The sequence below is a fragment of the Mus caroli genome, unplaced genomic scaffold (assembly GCF_978045245.1).
Source record: "Mus caroli unplaced genomic scaffold, Mus_caroli_1 scaffold_20, whole genome shotgun sequence".
NCBI lineage: Eukaryota > Metazoa > Chordata > Mammalia > Rodentia > Muridae > Mus > Mus caroli.
In genome coordinates this window covers 22306064-22328440 of record NW_028227275.1, presented here as the reverse complement: position 1 = coordinate 22328440, position 22377 = coordinate 22306064, and the positions used below count along the sequence as shown (strand labels likewise).

At 40.4% G+C, this 22377-nt stretch overlaps 1 protein-coding gene across 1 annotated transcript in view; it reads left to right on the top strand.

Annotated features, from left to right (window-relative positions):
• LOC110285234 (cytochrome P450 2C55) overlaps positions 1-18069 on the top strand; it is a 35619-nt gene extending 17550 nt beyond the window's left edge. Inside the window, exons 5-9 of the mRNA XM_021151220.3 lie at positions 6871-7047; positions 9647-9788; positions 10899-11086; positions 13727-13868; positions 17420-18069. Coding sequence (XP_021006879.2) covers positions 6871-7047; positions 9647-9788; positions 10899-11086; positions 13727-13868; positions 17420-17601 — 831 coding nt within the window. The 3' untranslated portion in view covers positions 17602-18069. The remainder of the gene's footprint in view (positions 1-6870; positions 7048-9646; positions 9789-10898; positions 11087-13726; positions 13869-17419) is intronic.
• The last annotated feature ends 4308 nt before the right edge of the window (positions 18070-22377 follow it).

Below are 22377 nucleotides of genomic sequence, written 5' to 3'. Positions count from 1 at the left end.
CTCCTTGGGTACTTTCTCCAGCTCCTTCACTGGGGACTCTGTGCTCCGTCCAATGGATGGCTGTGAGCAGCCACTTCTGTATTTGCCAGGAGCTGGCAGAGCCTCTCAGGAGACAGCTATATGAGGCTCCTGTCAGCATTGGCTCTCTCTTCTATGTGTTCCTTAATCCTCAGGTGTAAATGTTGCTTTGTAGATCTTTCCATTGGCATTGGGCACCCCACAATCAATTGTTCTCTGTATTTTGACTAGTTGTGGATTTCTGCAATAGTATCTATATGTTTTAAAAGGAAGTTTCTTTGGTAAGGTATGAGAACTACAGTTTGCTGTGTGTATAGGCTAAGTATTTAGAATGCAGTTATAAGTTATACTGATTTAGGCAAGCAGCAGTAGTACCTTCTTCTTTAGGGTCTGTAACCTTACCAGCTATTGGTACTTGGCTATATTTACAGTACCACTCAGATTTCCCTCAACTGAGCAGAAGTTAAGTCTTAGTAGACAGTTGTTGGTTACTCCCAAGATGTATATGCCACCATTGCATCATCAGGGCTAGCTTGCTGTTCCGGTCACTGTTGAGGTTTGTAGGTTTTTGCAGCTGCATAAAGACTTAACAATTGCTTTTGTCTCTTGGTAACTTATGTATTATCTTTGAATACAGTGAGAGTTAGTCCTCAGTGAGGAGATTTCCAGGTTGGTTTCAACTGGATTTGAAAAAATTCTGTGCCGGGCAGTGGTGGCACATGCCTTTAATCCTAGCACTTGGGAGGCAGAGGCAGGTGGATTTCTGAGTTCGAGGCCAGCCTGGTCTACAGAGTGAGTTTCAGGACAGCCAGGGCTACACAGAGAAACCCTGTCTCGGAAAAAAAAAATCCTGTGTGTCTAAAATGTGTTGCTTTTGGAAGTAGGGTCTTAGCTTCAAGTTCTGGGAGGCAATCAGGGACAATGGCAAAGGCAATAGCCTTTACTGTTTTAAGAGCTTCTTGGAATTCCCCAAATGCTAACTTGAAGGGAAATTTTTCCATGCCTTTCCCTGGGGTTTTTGTAAGAGTCTATGATTCTTAAGGGGAGCATTATCACAGTAAATGAAATAGTGTAACTCCACATTTGAACTTTAAAATACATTATATATTTACCCTCTTCCCACCGTCTCCTGTACTACCCTTTCTCCCTAGTTAAAGTCTCCCTTTGATATTTAAATATTTTATATTTCTGGAATTTCATCCTTCATGATTTTTACATCCTTCCAAGTTTTAAAGTCAGGGTTCCATTCTGGAGGTTGAGTAATAGCTGTAAAAATAGCAAGAGTGGCTTTGTGCTCTCTAGCACAGTGCCCAAACTTCCATAATCTCTATCCTCAGCAATAACATAGTGACGTATAGAAATTCATAAAATCTGAGGGGTTAAAAATTTTAAACCAGAACATGAAGTGATGAGCTTCATTATGATGTGCGTGTGTGTGTGTGTGTGTGCACGTGTATGTGTGTGTGAGATTCTACTTTGTTTGTATTTATTTCCCTCCCTCACTGTCCACACCATCCCTTCTTTTCTCTTGGTGGTTCTCTTTGTTCCCCTAACCAGTACTGTCTTCTGATTTTCTCTCATAGGAATTCTCCTTATCTTTCTGCCTTTCCCTTTGCTTCTGCTAATTTTCTTCCTTCTCATTGTTGCCTTTTTACTTTCATTACTTTATATACAGATCTCCATCTCCATGCATTTTCCAGAAAATGTCATAATTTCTTTAATTTTTAATTGGATATTTTATTTTTTTTACATTTAAAATGTTAGCACCTTTCCTGATTTCCTCTCTGGAAGCCCCCTATTCCCTCCCCCTCCTCCTGCTTCTATGAGGGTGCCCTCCCCCCACTCTTGCCTCCCCCAGCCTGGCATTTCCCTACACTGCGTCTTAGAGCCTTCACAGGACCAAGGGCTTCTTCCATTGATGACAGACAAGGCCATCTTCTGCTACATATGTGGCTGGAGCCATGGGTCCCTCCATTGTACTCTTTGGTTGGTGGTTTAGTCCCTGGGAGCTCTGGGGGGGGGGGTCGTCTGGTTGTTTGATATTGTTGTTCTTCCTGTGGGGTTGCAAACCCCTTCAGTTCCTTCAGTCCTTTCTCTAACTCCTCCATTGGGGACCCAGTGCTCAGTCCAATGGATAGCTGTGAGCATCCACCTCTGTATTTGTCAAGCTCTGGCAGAGCCTCTCAGGAGACAGCTATATCAGGTTCCTGTCAGCGAGTTTTTCTTGGCATCCACAATAGTGTCTGGGTTTGGTGACTGTATATGGGATGGATCCCAGGTTAGGGCAGTCTCTGGATGGCTTTCCTTCAGTCTCTGCACCACACTTTGCTTCCATGTTTCCTCCCATGAGTATTTTTGCCCCCTTCTAAGAAGGACTGAAACACCCACACTTCGGTCTTCTTTGTCCTTGAGCTTCATGTGGTCTGTGAATTGTATATTGGGTAGTCTGAGCTTTTAGGCTAATATCCACTTATCAGTGAGTGTATACCATGTGTGTTCTTTGTGACTGAGTTACTTCACTCAGGATGATATTTTCCAGTTCCATCCATTTGTCTAAGAATTTCATAAATTTATTGTTTTTAATAGCTGAGTAGTACTCCATTGTGTAAATGTACCCCATTTTCTGTATCCATTCCTCTGTTGAGGGACATCTGGGTTGTTTCTAGATTCTGGCTATTATAAATAAGGCTTCTATGAACAAAGTGGAACATGTGTCTATGAACAAAGTGGAACATGTGTCCTTATTACATGTTGGAGCATCTTCTGGGTATGTGCCCAGGAATGGTATAGCTGGGTCTTCAGGTAGTACTATGTCCAATTTTCAGAGGAACTGCCAGGCTGATTTCCAGAGTGGTTGTACTAACTTGCAATTCCAGCAGCAATGGAGGAGTGTTCCTCTTTCTCCACATCCTCTTTATTTATGACTGAAACAACATTCCATTTTGTGGGTATGTCACACACACACACACACACACACACACACACACTTGCAGGATATCTAAGCTGGCTCCATTTCCTAGGTTTTCTGAATAGTTGAACAATAGACATTAAGAAACCCAACATAGCATTTTATGGGTAAATGTTTATACACAAGTGTGGTTAAACAATTGGGTACACCTGTACAGTCATCTTTCAGGCAGGATTCAGGACATACTAGTTCTCAATCGCCAACTCTCAGTAAGAGGAAGTCCCAGGTGTGTGTGTGTGTGTGTGTGTGTGTGTGTGAGAGAGAGAGAGAGAGAGAGAGAGAGTGCAGATGGCAGACAGCATGGCTGAGTGCAGCCAGCAGAGGCCCCTGTTGTGCAAAGAAGAGAAGCTATTAAAGTAAAGAAGGCTCTTGTGGACCCAGCTGTATGTTCAATATAGGCTCAGTATCAGCGCAACTCTGAGAAAGATAATAGTCCACATGATTATGTGACCCTAACACTCAACACTCTTTTTGTTAAGCTTCAAGAATTCAGAAAGAGGTTATCTCAGTTCATCATTCTTACTCATCCTCTGTGCTACACTTTTTTTTAGAAATATTTTTGCTTAATCATATTTTATTTTATTTCATTTTTTTGAGACATGGTTTCTCTGTGTAGCCTTGGCTATCCTGGGACTAGCTCTGTATTCTGTTCTCTACCTCACAGAGATTACCCAGTGTCTGCATCTGAAGTTCTTGGATTAAGGCATGCATCACCACTGTCTGGCACTTTAGTATATTTTAAGATTATTTTATTCATTTGCATCTGTGTGTTTGTGTGCATGTGTGTGTCACACATGTATATATGTTTTGTATGCATGCAAATGGAGTCCAGAGGACTGGCTTCCTTAGGAGCTGTCTGTCTTTTTTTTTGGGACCAAGCCTGTCTCTGGCCTGCAGCTAACATACAGGGGAGACCCTGAGGATCTGCTGAGCTCTGCCTCCCCAACTCTGGAAATACAAGCATGGGCCCTTGTAGTTCTACTTTTTGCTTCTTCCGTTAGGACATCTAAGCACTGCTGTACACCAAGCAGGGAAGGATGAAGTCGCGCTGAGTTTCTTAGTCTGTGCCTTCCCTTGGGGTGTCTGAATCACACTGCACACTAGGCAGAAAGGATGAAGCAACGTCTGGATAGGCTGGGTCAGCAGGATCCTGCTCTGACACTGAGCATGGGGAGGAAAAGAAGTTCTCTGAAGATTTCAGTGTTACAGCTCTTTTATGTACAGCTCTTTTAGACAACATTCAGTGAAACAGCCATTGGGTAGAGAGTTGCTCAGTTTCCATGGATATGTGGGTTTTCTGCTGTTTATGCTGTTATTGAGGCTGGAACCTTACTTCATGGTGATCTGATATGATGCATGGGATTATTTCAGTCTTCTTGTATCTGTTGAGGGTTGTTTTGTGACTGATTGTATGGTCAATTTTCGAGAAGGTACCATGAGGTGCTGAGAAGAAGTTATATTCTTTTGTTTTAGGGTGAAATGTTCTGTAGATATTTGTTAAATCCATTTGTTCATTATTTCTGTTAGTTTCACTATGTCTCTGTTCTTCTGTTTCTATGATCTGTCCATTAATGAGAGCGGGGTGTTGAAGTCTTCCACTATTATTGTATGAGGACCAATATGTGTTTTGAGCTTTAGTGTTGTTTCCTTGACAAATGTGGGTGCCTTTGCATTTGGAGCATAGATGTTCAGAACTGACAGTTCATCTTGGTGGATTTTTCCTTTGATGAATATGAAGTGTCCATCCCTATCTTGCTTGATAACTTTTGGTTGAAACTCTATTTTATTGGATACTAGAATGGCAACTTCCTCTTGTTTCTTAGGACCATTTGCTTGGAAGACTTTTTACAGCCTTTTACTTTGAGGAAGTGCCTGTCTCTGTCTTTGAGGTGTGTTTCTTCTGGGCAGCAAAATGTTGGCTCCTGCTTGCATATCCAGTCTGTTAGCTTATGTCTTTTTATTGGGAAGTTGAGTTCTGTGATATTGAGAGATACTAAAGAACTATGATCTTTAGTTCCTGTTATGTTTGTTGTAGATGGCATTCTCTACTTTTGATTTTGTTGTGAGATGAATTTCTTGTTTTTTCTTTGGAGTAGTTTCCCTCCTTGTGTTGGAGTTTTCCTTCTAGTATCCTCTATAGGGCTCGATTGGTAGATAGATATTTTTAAAATTTGGTTTTGTCATGGAATATTTGGTTTCTCCATCTATGATGATTGAGAGTTTTGAAGGGTATAGTAGACTGGAGTGGCATTTGTGTTCCCTTAGGGTCTGAATGACCTCTGTCCAGGATCTTCTGGCTTTCATTGTCTCTGTTGAGAAGTCTGGTTTAATTATGATAGGTTTGCTTTTATATGTTATTTGTCCTTTTTCCCTTACAGCTTTTAATATTTGTCTTAGTTAGGGTTTTACTTCTGTGAACAGACACCATGACCAAGGCAAGTCTTATAAAAACCATTTAATTGGGGCTGGCTTACAGGTTCAGAGGTTCAGTCCATTATCATCAACGTGGGAGCATGGCAGCATCTAGGCAGGCATGGCACAGGCAGAGCTGAGAGTTCTACATCTTCATCCAAAGGCTGTTAGTAGAAGATTGACTTCCAGGCACCTAGGGTGAGAGTATTAAGACCACACCCACAGTGACACACCTACTCCAACCAGGTCACACCTAGTCCAACAAGGCCACACCTTCAAATGGTGTCACTCCCTGGCCCAAGAATATACAAACCATCACAATATTCTTTCTTTGTTTTGTGCATTTTTTATTTTGATTATTATGTGATGAGAGGATTTTATTTTCTGGTCAAATATATTTGGTGTTCTAGAGGCTTCTTGTACATTTATGACATTTCTTTCTTCTCTGATTTCTTTTTCTTCTCTGATTTTGTTGAAGTTTTTTTTTTTTTTTTTTTTTTTTTGGTTCTTTGTACTGGGAATGTTCACTCTCTTCTATACCTATTATTTCTAAGTTTGGTTTTTTTCATTGTATCCTGGATTTCCTGGCTGTTTTGGATTAGGAGTTTTTTTTTTTTTATGTTTTGTATTCCTTGAACTGTTTTGTCCATATCTTCAAGGCATCCTCTATGCCTGAGATTTCCCCACCCACCAACTCCCACCTCCCCACTCTGGCATTCCCCTACATTGGGGCATCTAGCCTTCATAGGACCAAGGGCCTTTCTTCTCATTGATGACTGACTAGGCCATCCTCTGCTACATATGCAGCTGGAGCCATGAGTCCCACCATGTGTACTCTTTGGTTGTTAGTTTAGTCCCTGGGAGCTCTAGGGGTACTGGTTGGTTCATATTGTTGTTCCTCCTATGGGGTTGCAAACCCCTTCAGCTCCTTGGGTACTTTCTCTAGCTCCTCCATTGGGGACCCTGTGTTCAGTCCAATGGATGGCTGCTCACTGTTAAGTAGATATTAGCCCAGAAGTTCAGAATACCCAGGATACAATTCATAGAACATATGAAGCTCAAGAAGAAGGAAGACCAAAGTGTGGATATTTCGGGTCTTCTTAAAAGGGGATCAAAATATTCATGGGAGGAGACACACAGACAAAGTGTGGAGCAGAATCTGAAGGAAAGGCCATCCAGTGACTGTCCCACCTGGAAATCCATCCTATATACAGTTACCAAACCCAGACACTATTGTGGATGCCAACAAGTGCTTGCTGACAGGAGTCTGATATAGCTGTCTCCTGAGAGACTGTGTCAGTGCCTGACTTTTTTTTTTTCTTTTTCTTGAGATGGCATCACAGTATGCTACCTGGGTCATTCTCAAACTCAAAGGCTCTGGTGATTCACTCACATAGGCCTCCTGAGTATCTGGAATACAAATGTGAGTGACTACATTCAGCCTAATAAACATATTTTCAAAAATGTTTAAGGTCTACAATGCTCTGCCTACCCTCATCAGTTATCTCCCAGGGAGTCATAACAAAATAATTAAAAATTTTACTGAAATAAAAAGTTACATTTTGGGGCGAGTGAAAGAACACCAGGAAACACTGGACATGGACAATCCTCGGGACCTCATTGACTGCTTCCTGATCAAAATGGAACAGGTAAAGTGTTTCCATTTAAGTTATTTGATAACTTATATTTCATCAATTATTTCTATTCTTATTGGAAAAAATTTAACTTTCCAGGCAAGAAACACTTGGTAAGCATTATAGGTTCCTAATGTGGGCATGAACTGGACTAGCATCATTTAAGATTTAAAATTGAATTGTTAAGCAATCAGAATTATTTAATAAGGTATATGAGGACAGGGAAGATACCCTTTGGGTGAGTTAGGCATAAACAACTTAAAAATGCACACTATCAAACATTAAAGTAAAAAGTGAACTTGATGACACAGGAGAATGACAGACCTGTGCTTAACGCGGCAGGTGATTTCGGCTTGTTACTACTCTTTGTTACTAATGAGACTTGAGTTTGTTACTAATCTTTGAGTATTTGGAGTAAGGTAGCAGGAGCGAGGATTTAAGGTAGGTACAGTGAAGTGATGAGAGGCTCAGATGTGTGTGGTGACACAGGAGGGTAAGAACCTTAACTGAGTGTAACCAGACATGATTCTGGACATACAGTCAGGTAAAAATGTCTTTGAGGTACTCTGAAAATGTAGGCATTGGCATGAAGAAATTCCACTCTTTCAGGTATTTGTTTAAAACAAAACACGAGTGCAATGCTTTTGCTACCCAGGGGGAAATTACTGAGATCAGAGTGGAGTTCAAGAGTCTGTAAAAGGGCCTTTTTCTTCTTTGTACTGTCTTAATGGTAGTCTGCATTACGAAAAGATAGATTCTGAAATAATGTCATCAATCCTGGCTTATTTTTATCCATCTTGAAATTTCTAAATTATTCATCTATTTTGTGTTTGTGGGTGTTTTGTATGCCAGAAGAGTCATTAGATCTCATGGGACTACAGTTATAGATGGTTGTGAGCCACCATTGAACTCAGGACCAGCCAGTGCTTTTAACTACTGAGCCACTTCTCTAGCCCGGCCATCTTAAATTTTAATCTCTCATATTTTAAAAGTCCACCATTTTATTCATCGGTACCTTGGTTGTTTGCAGTAGATAATGCTGGCGATAATAGGAGAGTAGGCATCTCTGTAACTTATTAATTTCAATTTTGTTTTGGATCTATAATGATGGGTGAAATGGCTGAGTCATGTTCATTTCATTTTTACTGATGAACTGCCCTTCTGTTTGCCAAGGAGACTGCAATAGTTTACATTAGAATAGGAATAGGCAGTGTTCCCTTTGCCTGCTTCCTCACCTGCACTTTGCAGTGTTACAAAAGTCTCCCCAGTGGCTAGCACTGTTAGGAGTCCTTGTAGCAACCACTATCACCATGGTTTAGAGAATCACAGCTATGTTTCACCTCCTCTGGCCTAGAGTCACTGACTTAAGAGTAAATTTACCGGGAACCTTTCAGATAGTGTTTCACTTATGACTTTGTCCTTCTTTCACTCAGAAAATTCTGTACATTGGCGCTTTTAAAGAATTTTATAATGGTGTCTTTGGATTGCCATTATTGTACCAATATACTTTTAACCTTTGTACTTAATTTTGTGCATGATTATGAATAAATTCTTAGTTTACAAGTGTTCTAGTCCCTAAACCCATTCTGACATCAACATATAAAAATCAATACATATTTATATACATGAATATATAAAAACACACATATATACACATATAAATAAATGTATATACATTTATATATACTTGTGTACACACACACACACACATATATATATAGATATATTGATATATTGATGTATCAGTAGGTAGAGGAGAGTCAGGAGTCTCTTATTCAACTTTGTGTTACACTTCAAAAACTTCAAACTCTTTCTGGGTACATTGGTGCATGCCTGCCATTTTTCATGTTTACACTTAACATATGAATATTCATACTGATGTTAAAGATTTATTATTATTATTCTAAAATTATGCATAGGTGTGTTTGTTTGTCAGTGCTGGATCATTTGGTGCTAGAATTACAGATGGTTGTAAGCTGCCAGGTATGGATACTGGGAATAGAAGTTAGATCCTGTGGAAGAGCAGCAAGTGTTTTTCATGGCTGACTCATCTCTCCAACCTCCATACAGCTGTTAAAGTACTTGGGCTCCAGATGAGTTACACCATCTCCATTGTAGTATGTGTTTTAAGAAAGAAAGAATGGGGGATGGAGAGATGGCTCAGAAGATAAGAGCACTGGCTGCTCTTCCAGAAGCCCTGAGTTAAATTCCCAACAACCACATCGTGGGTCACAACCATCTATAAATGATATCTTGAGGCCTCTTCTTGCTCGCAGGCATAAATGCAGGCAGAATGCTGTACACATAATACATAAAATCTTAAAAAAAGAAGGAATGAAAAATTTGTATCAGTGGGTACTTTTTTGTTATGTTATTGGTGTGGCATGCTCTGAGAAATTCAATTTTGATTCAAGGAAGAAATAAGGGCATAGAAATGAAGATAGAGGTAGTTAACTTCCATTCTGTGCTATACTGTGCACTTGCTGTGATAGTTTTACTATGCACTTCACATTCTAAATTTGCTTATTGTAAACCAACTTGTATTATTTGAAAATTGTTGAAATTGGTCACTTTCTAATATGTATTGTCACTTTCTAATAACAAAAATTCTCAGGAAAAACACAATTCCCATTCGGAGTTTACTATTGAAAGCTTGATGGCCACTGTAACCGACATATTTGTAGCTGGAACAGAAACCACAAACATTACTCTAAGATATGGACTCTTGCTCCTACTGAAATACACAGAGGTCACAGGTATGACTCAGGTTTGTGAGGCAAAGTCAGTCTTCTTCAGATAGCCTGAGAGAAGTTTTAATATTGATGTTTTTGTGTCACCAGATGCCATTTGTACACATATGATAAAATACAAATGAGGTCAATTTTGACAATAGAGAAAAATGAATAAGAGAAATGAAGTTACTGTGAGCGACAGTAAACACCAGAGCTCTGAATTCAACAAAAAGTGACTCTGTGTAGCTTCTGTGTTAGTGTTTGTAAGCATGTGTGTGTTTGTAAGCATGTATATATATGTGTGTGTGTGTGTGTGTGTGTGTGTGTATGTGTGTGTGTGTGTGAGTTTCAATATTTTGTGTGAAGTGGTCACAGGAGTGTAATTCTTCTCTATTGTAAAACCGCTCACAAATAGAGTAATTAAATAATAGAAATAGTCATTATTTATGAGTGTGAACAGAAACTACAGACACAACTTCTAGAAGATTTCAAAGTGAATGCCTTTGAAAACTGTAAGGATGAAAACAGGAAACTAAGATTCACATATGCACAAACACATGAAGATATTTAGTTTTCTATTTAAAAATATTTATTATTTATTTTATGTGTATGGATGTTTTTGCCTAACATGTATGTCTGTGGACCATGTACATTCCTGGTGTTCACAGGGACTAGAAGGAGGCATCAAGTCTGAGACTGGAGTTACAGACATTTGTGAACTACCTGTGGGTGCTAAGATTAAATCTGGATCTTTTGTAGGAGCAACCAGTGCTCTTAACCACGGAAATATCCTTCCAGTTCCATGACTCAATTTTAAAGTATCATTATTATTTGGATGTGAAATTAATTCTTGTTCTGTGTTTTTTCCAGTGAGCCAGTAATGGTTATAATTCACATGTAAAAAGTATTTACATATTGAAACAGTTCATCATTTCTGTGTGTTGAATATTGTGTACAATACGGTACCTGTTTGCACATGTTAATCTTAGTGCCTAATTTGTGTGTGTGTGGGAATTTGTGTGTTATAACAATTGTCGAATTCTAAGTGTACATGTGGTCTGATACCTTTATCACACTCCATATAGACTTGAATTCCTATGACAAATGTACCCTTTTTAAATTATGTCCTAATAGCTAAAGTCCAGGCAGAGATCGATCACGTGATTGGCAGACACAGGAGCCCCTGCATGCAGGACAGAACCCGCATGCCCTACACTGATGCCATGGTACATGAGATCCAGAGATACATTGACCTCATCCCCAACAATGTGCCCCATGCAGCTACCTGTAATGTTAGATTCAGAAATTACGTCATTCCCAAGGTAAGCTTGTCCCTCTGACCCTGAACTTCAGTTATCTTAGAGTTTCTAAATTGAAAATATGATTCTAATCTTCCACCAACACAAAATGAAAGAAACTGAATTTACCTTTCACTGTTACATAATGACCATCTTTGTCTCCTTTTTCTAATTTTGGCTTAAACTATATTTTATCCAATCATGGCTACTTCTGGTTTATTTGCGTTGAATCTCTTTCAGTTTGTATATGTCCCTATAAGTGAAATAGGTTAACAATATGGCTGCTTGTTGTTACTGTTTTATTTTGAATACGGAGTCTCTTGTTTCTTTTTTTTTTTTTTTTAAATTTGAGAATTTAAGCTAGTTATAATTAGGTAATCATTGACAAGTATTGCTTTCCAAGTGTCATTTATGGTCTAATTATAGCATCTTTACTTCTCTATTAAATGATTTTCTGTGGCAATGTAATTTACTCTAAAGCTGTGTTTTGCTTCCTTGCTTATCTCTTGTGAATGTCTACTGTAGATTTTTGCCTTGTATAATAAAACATATTTTGATTTCAACAAGCTATGTTGAAATGGCAATGTAAGATGTTGATAAAGTTTAAAAAGACATAAATGAACAACAGCAACAAAAAAGGAAAAAGAAAACAGCCCAATAAAAACTCTGCATCTATACGCTATTCTCTCCTACTTTTAAATTCCAGTCAGTGTCTCACCGTTTTTCTGATGTGGTTGCCAGTCTCTTGAGTTCACATGATTCCCCTATGTCTGCCTCCCAATGCTAGGCTACAGGCATATGCCACCATACTCATGTATATGTTGAAAATTTATCCTTTCTTCTTTTCTTTTTCTTTCATTTTAGTGCTGGGGACTGAACCCATGGCCTTGCACATGCCAGCCAAGTGTTATTGCACTGAGCTATGGCCCCAGGATTTGATTTTGATGCCTTGTTTTCCCTTTTTTTCTATTGCCTATATTTGAACATACTCATACAGATATTATTTTTACTTTTTTTGTCATTCAAAGTAAAGAGATGAATGATTTGGGTTTTTTTTTTTTTTAATTCTCTTACACAATGTCAGAGCCACCTGAACTATTCTGTGAATTGTTGTTACTTGTGAGCTCCATACATTCTCATGCTTTTTCTTTCTTTCTTATAAGCTGATACCTCCTTTACTTTGTAGAATTTTTTAAAAATTTATTTAGGTCTGGTGGAAATATGGTTTCTTTCTTTCTCTCTCCCTTTCTCTCTTTCTCCCTTTCTCCCTTCCTCCCTCCCTCCCTCCCTCCCTCCCTCCCTCCCTCCCTCCCTCCCCCTCTCTCTCTCTCCCTCCCTCCCTCTCCCTCTCTCTCTCCCTCCCTCCCTCTCCCTCTCTCTCTCTCTCTTTCTTTCTTTCTTTCTTTCTTTCTTTCTTTCTTTCTTTCTTTCTTTCTTTCTTTCTTTCTTTCTTTCTTTCTCTTTCTTTCTCTCTTTCTTCCTCTCTTCCTTCCTTCCTCCCTTCCTTCCTTCCTTCCTTCCTTCCTTTCTTTCTTTCTTTCTTTCTTTCTTTCTTTCTTTCTTTCTTTCTTTCTTTCTTTCTTTCTTTCTTTCTTTTCTGGAGCCTTTATTGGTCCTTCATTTTTTGGGGGGCTAACTTCAATGCCTATAGTGTTCTTTTTGTATTTTGCCATGAATGAGAATTTCTAAAACAATGTTGATAAGCAGCCATGATAGCACCCTGCTTCTTTCATTATTAATTTTTAAAATTACATTGATTGATTGATTGAGAGACAGAGAGAGGTAGAGAGCCACTTGCAGGAGACAGTTCTCTCCTGCTACCTTCTGGGTTCTGGGGATCAGACTCAGGTTGTCAGGCTTGCATCCCTTTACCTGCTGAGAACCTTTGAGTCCTTCCACTCATTAAACTAAACTATTTTTTTTTAATTTATTCATTTTACATCCCTGTCACTGACCCTCCTCTCTCCTGCCACAACCCTTTTCCCATCATCTATCCTCTGTGTGTCCCCCACCCTGGCACATCAAGTTTCTGTGGGGCTAGGAACATCCTGTTCCACTGAGACCTCACAAGGTAGCTCAGCTAGAAGAACATATCCTATGTATGGGCAACAGCTTTTGGGATAGCCACTGTTCTAGTTGTTTGGGACCCACATGAAGACCAAGCTGCATATCTGCTACATTGTGTGTGTGTGTGTGTATGTGTGTGTGTGTGTGTGTGTGTGTGTGGGCTAGGTTCAGCCCATGTATACTCTTTGGTTAGTGGTTCAGTCTCTGAGAGCCCCAAGGGTCCAGGTTAGTTGACTCTGTTTTCTGTAGAGTTCCTATCTCCTGGACCCACAATCTTTCCTCAACTCTTCCATAAGAGTCCCCAATCTCCATCCACTATATAGCTGTGGGTCTCTGCATCCCCCAGAGTCAGCTGCTATGTGGAGCCTCTCACAGGACAGCAATGCTAAGCTCTTGTCTTCAAACATAATCAAATGTCATTAACACTGTCAGGAATTGGTACTTGCCCATGGGATGGGTCTCAAGTTGGGCTGGTTATTGGTTGGCCATTCTCTCAGTCTCTGCTCCATTCCCTGTCCCTGAATTTCTTGTAGAGAGGATAAATTTTGGGTCAAAAGTTTTATGGGTCAGTTCACATATTTTATCTGTTATTTTCAGGGCACAGACTTAGTAACATCACTGACTTCTGTGTTGCATGATGACAAAGAATTTCCCAACCCAGAAGTATTTGACCCTGGCCATTTTCTGGATGAGAATGGGAACTTTAAGAAGAGTGACTACTTTATGCCTTTCTCAATAGGTAAACACAATTTATTTTTATTTTTACTTCAGGTACAAGGTAAACTTTTTGGGAGCACTGTTGTCTAGGCTGACCCTGAACTCAATATTCTTGCCCCATCTGTCTAAGTATTTGACATCATAAACATGTGCCACTAGGCCCGAGTCCACAAGATACAACTCTGAGGTAAAATGGATTTTCTACCATGTCCTCAGGAACAGGTGGTTTTGCTCTTTGTGCCTCCTCAGGAGCAATTCTCCCAATGCCCATGCATGTCCCTTGATTGTAACACATTTTCTTTGTTCCTCTACATTACTGGGGTTTTGAGAATATCCAGCCTATATTTTTGACTCAAGAAAACTAAAATGTAGGCCATTTGAATTTTGCTTCTGCATGTACTTCTACCTTTCCTAAGTGCTCCTCTTGGAAGTGAACCTTGTTTAGACTTTTCTCAGCTGCATGGGAAGAGCATCTCAATCCATTCTTAGACAACTCTGGGAGCCCAAGAGAATGTATAGAGACTAGGATCTGAAGAGACTTACTTCTGAGTTAGGGAAGCTGGAAGTCAACAGGACACTGCAATCCAATTGGATTAGTGCTGTGAGAGAGGCAAGGTTGGGTTTCTGGGGAGGTTACTCACCTCCTGCTCTTTCACACTCACAGGACTGTTCAGGTAGGGTAGAGGAAAGTTGCCTGGCTCATAGGGAGCAAAGAAATAAGACAAGAAGTGGAGGCAGGCAATTGTACTAAGGAACAAAGTACAGGAGCAGACATTTTCTGCTGTCAGAACTTGACAAGAATGAAGGCTGAGAAAGACCTTGGACATGTAGAAAGGAACTATGTGGTGATTCCAGAGCCTCTAGGGTTTCCTTTACTTATGATCCTCCACCTTGGAGGTTCAGTCTCACTGCTCCATTCTGTGTGCTGAGTCTCTGCACACAGAGTCACAGTCATTTTTGCCATGTGCTTTTATGACTTTGATGTGGGTCTGCATTGTACATTCTCATATGTGACAGACTGAGCCTTTCTGTTTAGGGAACTCATATTTGGGGAGAGAGGCAAAAGATGACACAGCACAATGTTCTAGAGGTCCACATTGCTGTGGAAGCAGGGATAGTGAGGAAACCTTGGGGTCAAGATTATGAAGGATCATATGGCCCTTGAGGAAAGTATCAGAGCAGCATTTCTGAGATAATTGGTGAAATGTGAAGCTTTGTGTGTGGCATTGGAAAATGGGGAAGGGAGCTATGAATGAAAGTGAGGAGGATTAAGCCTGGTATTGAGTTATCAGACAGGAAAGTCAGTGTAAAGGTTCGGGCCAAGCCATTTCAATCTCGTCTCATAGGGCAGATGCAGGGGATGCATTTAAAGTGAAGGAGTTGGAGGGATCTGGGAGGGAAAGTGGACAGGGTTTGTGGGGAGGAGTTGGGAGGAGAGGGGAATCTGATCTGGTATTGGGTGAGGGAAAAGGACTGAAGCCCCCAGGGCTAGCAGAATGAATGGAAACAGGCAACCTCGGGAGATAGAAGATTGGGGAGATCCTCCAGAATGCACCAGAGATCTGGGAGGTGAGAGAATCTAAGGACTCAAAGGGAGTCTTAGATGAAATGCCCAACAATAAGGAGAGGGAACTTATAGAGCCCACCTCCAGCAGGAAAACAGGACATCAAGTGAGGAATGAGGTTTCCATCCTACAGTCACAACTCTGACCCATAATTGTTCTGTCTGAAAGAATTACAGGGATGGAAACAGAGAGGAACTTGAGGAAAAGAAGGTCCAGCGACAGGCCCAAAGTGGGATTCAGCTCAAGGGGAGGCCCCAAGGCCTGACACTATTACTGAGGCTATGGGGCGCTCACAAAAAGAAACCTAGCATGACTGCCCTCCAAAACACCCAACAAGCAGCTGAAAGAGTCAGATGCAGATATTTGCACCCAACCAATGGACAGAAGCAGCTGACCCCTTTTGTTGCATTAGGGAAGACTGATATAAGCTGAGGAGAAGGATGATCCTGTAGGAGGACCAGCAGTCTCAATTAATCTGGACTCCCGAGATCTCTCAGATACTGGAACACCAACCAGGCAGCATACACCATCTGATATGAGGCCCCCAATGTGGGGTATTGGGCTATGCAAAGACAGACTGGTCTCCAGTCGAGCTGAGGTCTGAACCCTGGGACCTGGTGGTAATAATTCACCTACATGGGATGGAAGGAGTTCTCTTATGTCTCCTGGAACCCTGGCCACTATCAAAGTTACTGTCCCCTTGGCCCCCACAGGAAAAGCATAGTTAGTAGTCACAAAGGCAATGTCCCAAATTTTTGACCTTCAGGCTAGACTCCTCCCCAGTTACCTAGCAACAGAAAAGCCATAAGAAGGGTTGTTTGGCCCCTCCTCACTCTCTCACTCCTCTTGCTCTCTTGCTCTTACTCCCCTTTCTCTCTTCTCTCCTCTCCTCTCTCTTCTCTCTCTCCCTTTCCTCCTTCTCTCCTCTTGGCCATGGCTGGTCTCTCTCTCTCTCTCTCTCTCTCTCTCTCTCTCTCTCTCTCTCACCTTTTCTCTTTCCCCCTTCCTTTCTACAACAAAGCTCTAAAACCATAGACTGTCTCTGTTCATCAAGGCTTGCTGCACTTACTCTCACCTGTGTCGGAACCTCTCTCCCTCAGCCCTCTGTCCCATTACCCCAGGACACAGGGTGTCGCCCCAGGGCCCCTTGATTTCAGGGGCTGCCCCTTGCCCACCCCCCCATCGAGTGGCTTAGATGCCCACCCAGGGCCAAGTGGAAAGCGTCTGGCAGACCTCCTGCATCTGCCTGCCCAGAGCACAGGAGGAACTCTGGCCCGATATGGGCTATCCACCCTCCCTCCCCTTTTCCCTGCCCCCTTTTAGTTCTCACACCCCAACACACATACAGTAGAGGGCTTCCAGGTCTGTGTTCATTCAGAGATGATACACCTAACCCTTGAGAGACTGGAGGCACCAGGGAGTTTAGAGGTCAGGTGGGGTGGTGGGTGTGGACATCTACGTGGAGACAGAGTAGGGTGAGAAGGTGTGGAATGCGAAATAGTCAGAAGGTAGATAAAATATCGAGTGTAAAAGAATAAATTAATTAATAAAAAATAAAGTAAGGAGTCATAGATATAAACAGGCAATTATGAAAAACTTTGAGTGTAAAAGTATTTTATGGCTGTTTAATTTTCCATAAGCACAAATAGAACAGAGTATCTGAGTTGCTCTAATACTTCCCCTTCAGCTATTAGAGCAGTGAAGTGAATGTGTTTCTAGAAGACTGATGCCAACTTGAAAGGTCAAAGGGTAGTTGTATGAATTGTTAGTAATATTGAGATGTAGAACTTATAGTAATTATTTAATGAATGAAGTGTGCCTCCTAAACCAGACATTAAACAGACAACATTTATGTCCAAGGTTGTGTGCATCACTGTTTAAAAATCCTTGTAGTCATTCAGTATTTGACTCACCCAACATTTACAAACCAAACCTACCTGTCTACCTTTAATAACAGTTCAGAACCTTCTGAAAGGAGGGAAACCTCTGTGTTGCTTTTGTTTTTCAGGAAAGCGAATGTGCGTGGGAGAGGCCCTGGCTCGCACGGAGCTGTTTTTGATTCTGACCACCATTCTACAGAATTTTAACCTGAAATCTTTGGTTGATACAAAGGACATTGACACTACTCCAGTGGCCAATACTTTTGGCCGTGTACCACCTTCATATCAGCTGTACTTCGTTCCTCGTTAAAGCAGAACACACTGGCTGTTGCTATGCTGGTGTCTCTGACTTTCTCAGGGGGCACTCTCCACATCCTGTCAATTATTAGGGACATCTCTCTCACTACTCCTTTCACATCTTTTCATTCTCCCACAATCCAGTCATCATCCATCTTTGTTTAAGAAGATTTTCCAGAGTTATCACACAAATCCATCCTCTGTCCTCTTCAGTCTACAACACAACTGAACTGTACTAAGACATGTACTGTGTCACTAATATGTTATAAGTGTAATACAGACGAGTTCAACTGAGAGCCATCTATGCTTTGCTTGATTCAAAGTAAAAGGAGTTACTAACTGAAGAGTCATTTTTCAGGTTTCTTTTCTTTTCTTTTTTAACACATAATTTGTATAAAGAGTGAAAAAGTAAGGTTAGTATTGAAATGCATAATGTGATATCATCTTTTACCTATTTGAATGTGGATTTGTAAATTAAAATGAAACTGAAAATAAAAGAATTGGTAATAAGTAAGAATTGGAATTCTTTTCTTTGTCATCTTTTTCAAAACCTGGGTAGCTGAAATTGCATAGGTTTATTTATTGGCCTTCTATTCTAGCCCATTCTTCTACATGTCTAGTAGACCAATGATTTTGTGATAGTCTTATACCATTTTTGTTACTATGACTCATTAGTATCATTTAAAATAAAGTATTTTGATAACTCCAGAATTAATCTTTTTATTTTGTATTGCTTTGTGGTTTCTGGGTCTTTTGTGCTATCATATGATTTTTAGGATTATTTTCTATCTCTGTGAAAACACACATTAATATTCTGATGAGGATTATATTCATAGATTGTTTTCACTAATGTAGCCCCTTTCATGACATCAATTCTGTTGAGCTATGAGTACAGGAAGTCTTTCCATGTTTTATTAGTCAGCGTTCTCTAGCATCGCAGAATTTATAGAATGTCTCTGTATATTAAGGGAAATTACTAGAATGGCTTGCAGTCTACAGTCCGACTAAACCAACAATAGGCATCTATGAATAGGAAGTCCAAGAACCTAGTAGTTGCTCGGTCCCATGAGGCTAGGCCTTTCCGTTGGTTTCCTGTGTAAGCTGGAATCCTGAAGAAGTAAGCCCCAACAGATGTGATGACAAGAAAGTGCGAGCAGACAAAGAACAAACAGTTCCTTTTCCCAGTGTCCTTATGTAGGCTTCCAGCAGAGGTCTGTCCCAGATTAATGGTGTGTACCACTATGCCTGAGTTTGGAACTTGCTATTTCCCCAGGCTGGTCTTGAACTCAGAGTTCTGCTTACCTCTGTCTCCTAGGATAAAAGGCATGTACTACCTTGCCTAGGCCTGAACTTTTCATGGCCACTACACTTCAAGATTTGGATCAGAGATGTGCCCTTCATTTCTGGATTGTAGTTCATTCCAAATGTAGTCAAGTTGACAATAAAGAATAGCCTTCACACTTGTGTTATTAATTTTTTTCTTTTTTAAATACATTTTTATAAGATATTTTCTTCATTTACATTTCAAATGTTATCCCCAAAGTCACCTATACCCTCCCCCCACCCTGCTCCCCAACTCACCCACTCCTGCTTCCTGGCCCTGGAATTACCCTGTACTGGGGTATATGATCTTCGCAAGACCAAGGGCCTCTCCTCCCATTGATGGTCGACTAGGACATCCTCTGCTACATATGCAACTAGAGACACAGTTCTGTGGGGTACAGGTTAGTTCATATTGTTGATTCTCCTATAGGGTTGCTGACCCCTTTAGCTCCTTGGTTACTTTCTCTAGCTCCTTCTTTAGGGGCCCTGTGTTCCATCCAATAGATGACTGTGAGCACCCACTTCTGTATTTGCCAGACACTGGCATAGCCTCGCCAGAGAGAGCTATATCAGGGTCCTGTCAGCAAAATCTTGCTGGCATATGCAATAGTGTCTGGGTTTGGTGGTTGTATATGGGATGGATCCCCAGGTAGGGCAGTCTCTGGATGGTCCTTTCTTCTGTCTCAGCTCTGAACTTTGCCTCTGTAACTCCTTCCATGGGTATTTTGTTCCCCATTCTAAGATGGAACGAAGTATCCACATTTTGGTCTCCCTTCTTGAATTTCATGTGTTTTGTAAATTGTATCTTGAGTAGTCTAAGTTTCTGGGATAATATCCACTTATCAGTGAGTGCATATCATGTGTGTTCTTTTGTGATTGGGTTACCTCACTCAGAATGATGTCCTCCAGATGCATCCATTTGCCTAAGAATTTCATAAATTCATTGTTTTTAATTGCTGAGTAGCACTCCATTGTGTAAATGTACCACATTTTCTGTATCCATTCCTCTGTTGAGGGATATCTGGGTTCTTTCCAACTTCTGGCTATTATAAAGAAGGTTGCTATGAACATAGTGGAGCATGTGTCCTCATTACAAGTTGGAGCATCTTCGGGGTATATGCCAGTGCCTGGCAAATTTGGAAGTAGATGCTCACAGTCATCTATTGGATGGAACACAGGGCCACCAATGAAGGAGCTAGAGAAAGTATATAAGGAACTAAAGGGGTCTGCAACCCTATAGGAGGAACAACAATATGAACTAACCAGTACCCCCCAGAGCTTGTGTCTCTATTTGCATATGTAGCAGAAGATGGCCTAGTTGGCCATCAATGGGAGGAGAGGCCCTTGGTCCTGCAAAGATTATATGCCCCAGTACAAGGTAATGCCAGGGCCAGGAAGCAGGAGTGGGTGGGTTGGGGAGCAGGGTGGGGGGAGGGTATAGGGGATTTTTGGGATAGCATTTGAAATGTAAATGAAGAAAATATCTAATAAAAAAGAAAGCCACTCAGCATAAAAAAAAAAGAGTTGTCTTCATCATCATGTCTCTTTGAAGGAATAAAACACAAATTAAGACACTGAGATAATAGTACAAGACATGGGTTTCAGGTTCTGGATCCAAGCAGACAGTGGTTGGTTACTCTCATGATGTTTGTGCCACTATTGCTCCATTGGGCATGTCTTGTAAGACTGATTGCTAATATTTCTTGTAGGGTCCTAGTTGGGTGAGATTGATGATTTCTTTTCTCTTTCAAAATTGAACATAGCACCTTCTAACACTATAGAAGCCATTATTTATAATGAAATAGGTCAACATTGTTTGTCACCTAGAAAAGCAAAGAACTCATTTTGTGATTTATCTACCAGAGATACTTAAGATCAGTTTGATTACTTGGAAACATCAAATAAGCTCAAATCAATGGGCATTTTTTTTTATAAACATTGGGGGTATTCTTTCAGTGAATGTTAAAGTCATAGAACTATGGAAAAGTTAGTATGACTGATGTTATATAACAAAATTTTTTTAACATGATGATGGATTCTGAACCTAGTATCAGTGGGGCATGATAAATATCTTTGGGGTTTACTGGCAGAACAGCATTGAGGATGAGGAATTACCAATACTATTTCTTTTCCATGCTGACTTGAGAAAAGTTACACAGGACTGTAACTGTGAATGTGATATGACCAGGTGTTTGAATTTCCTTCCTTAACGTATCCTCTAGGATGCACTGTAAGCTGGGCTCTAAGCTGAAATAAATATCCTTTCTCCTAAGAATGTTTTGGTCAGCGTATGTATGCATGTATGCATATATATATATATATATATATATATATATATATATATATATATATATATATATATACATATATATATATTCATAGGAGTAGAACTGAAAATAAAGTTGCTAATAAGGTTTTTAGATTCATGCCTTTGAGACCTAGTAAAAGCTATAGGTTTGGGTTAAAAGGCATGGAACATTCTTTTATTTGGTCCAGAAAGCTAGATATACAATTGAACAGAGATGTTTTTTAGCATGATGAAGAAGCACCTTTAAGTCAATATTTAGAATACAGTCAAAGGGGATTTAAATTTTTGAGTTTTTGACTGAATTGCAAGCAGCCAGTCCTCCATTAGCTTTTCAAAACATCATTGGTCCATGTTAAAATTACAAACTTTGAAATCTTAGTATAACAATAGCATGGGGAGAGGGGAGAAATATGAAACTTTAAAAATTTCTTTATGTCTGAAATTGTTTTCTTATCCATCTACAACTTGCATTTATATACCTTAAACACCTTCTTAGATCCTTCAACCTTAAACATCTTTTTAGAATCTACAACATTTATAACCTTCATATACCAACTTTAAACATTTTTCCTCTGTGTGGGGCAGTAGACCATGAGAGGAAACCTGGTCCTCAGTCTAGCTAAAAGCTTGAAATCCTGTGAACCCTGAAGAGATGGTAGGAGCTTCACCTGCTCCCAGTCATGTAGCTGTGGCCCCTCATAGATTTGTGGCCATCAGTCATGTAAAGGAAATGCCTCAAGCCCTTCCACACATAGATGAGACATCCCTAACATCTCAGACCAAGACAATAGGAAAAGAGATGTGACCATGACCTGTGGTCACATTGGTTCAAGACAGAGATCTTCAAACTAATGAGGTAACTAGAGGCCCGGTGGTGCTGTCAATAAGATTCCCTTTTCAGGGCTGGAGAGATGGCGCAGTGGTTAACAGCACTGACTGCTCTTCCAGAGATCCCAAGTTTGATTCCCAGTAACCACGTGGTGGCTCACAACCATCTGTAATGGGATCTGATGCCCTCTTCTGGTGTGTCTGAAGAGAGCAATGGTGTACTCATAAACATAAAATAAATAAATCTTAAAAAATGTTTAAAAAGAAAAAAAAAAGATTCCCTTCCCAGATATTCCTCCCTGAAAAAGGTATTTAATCTCAGGCCAACTC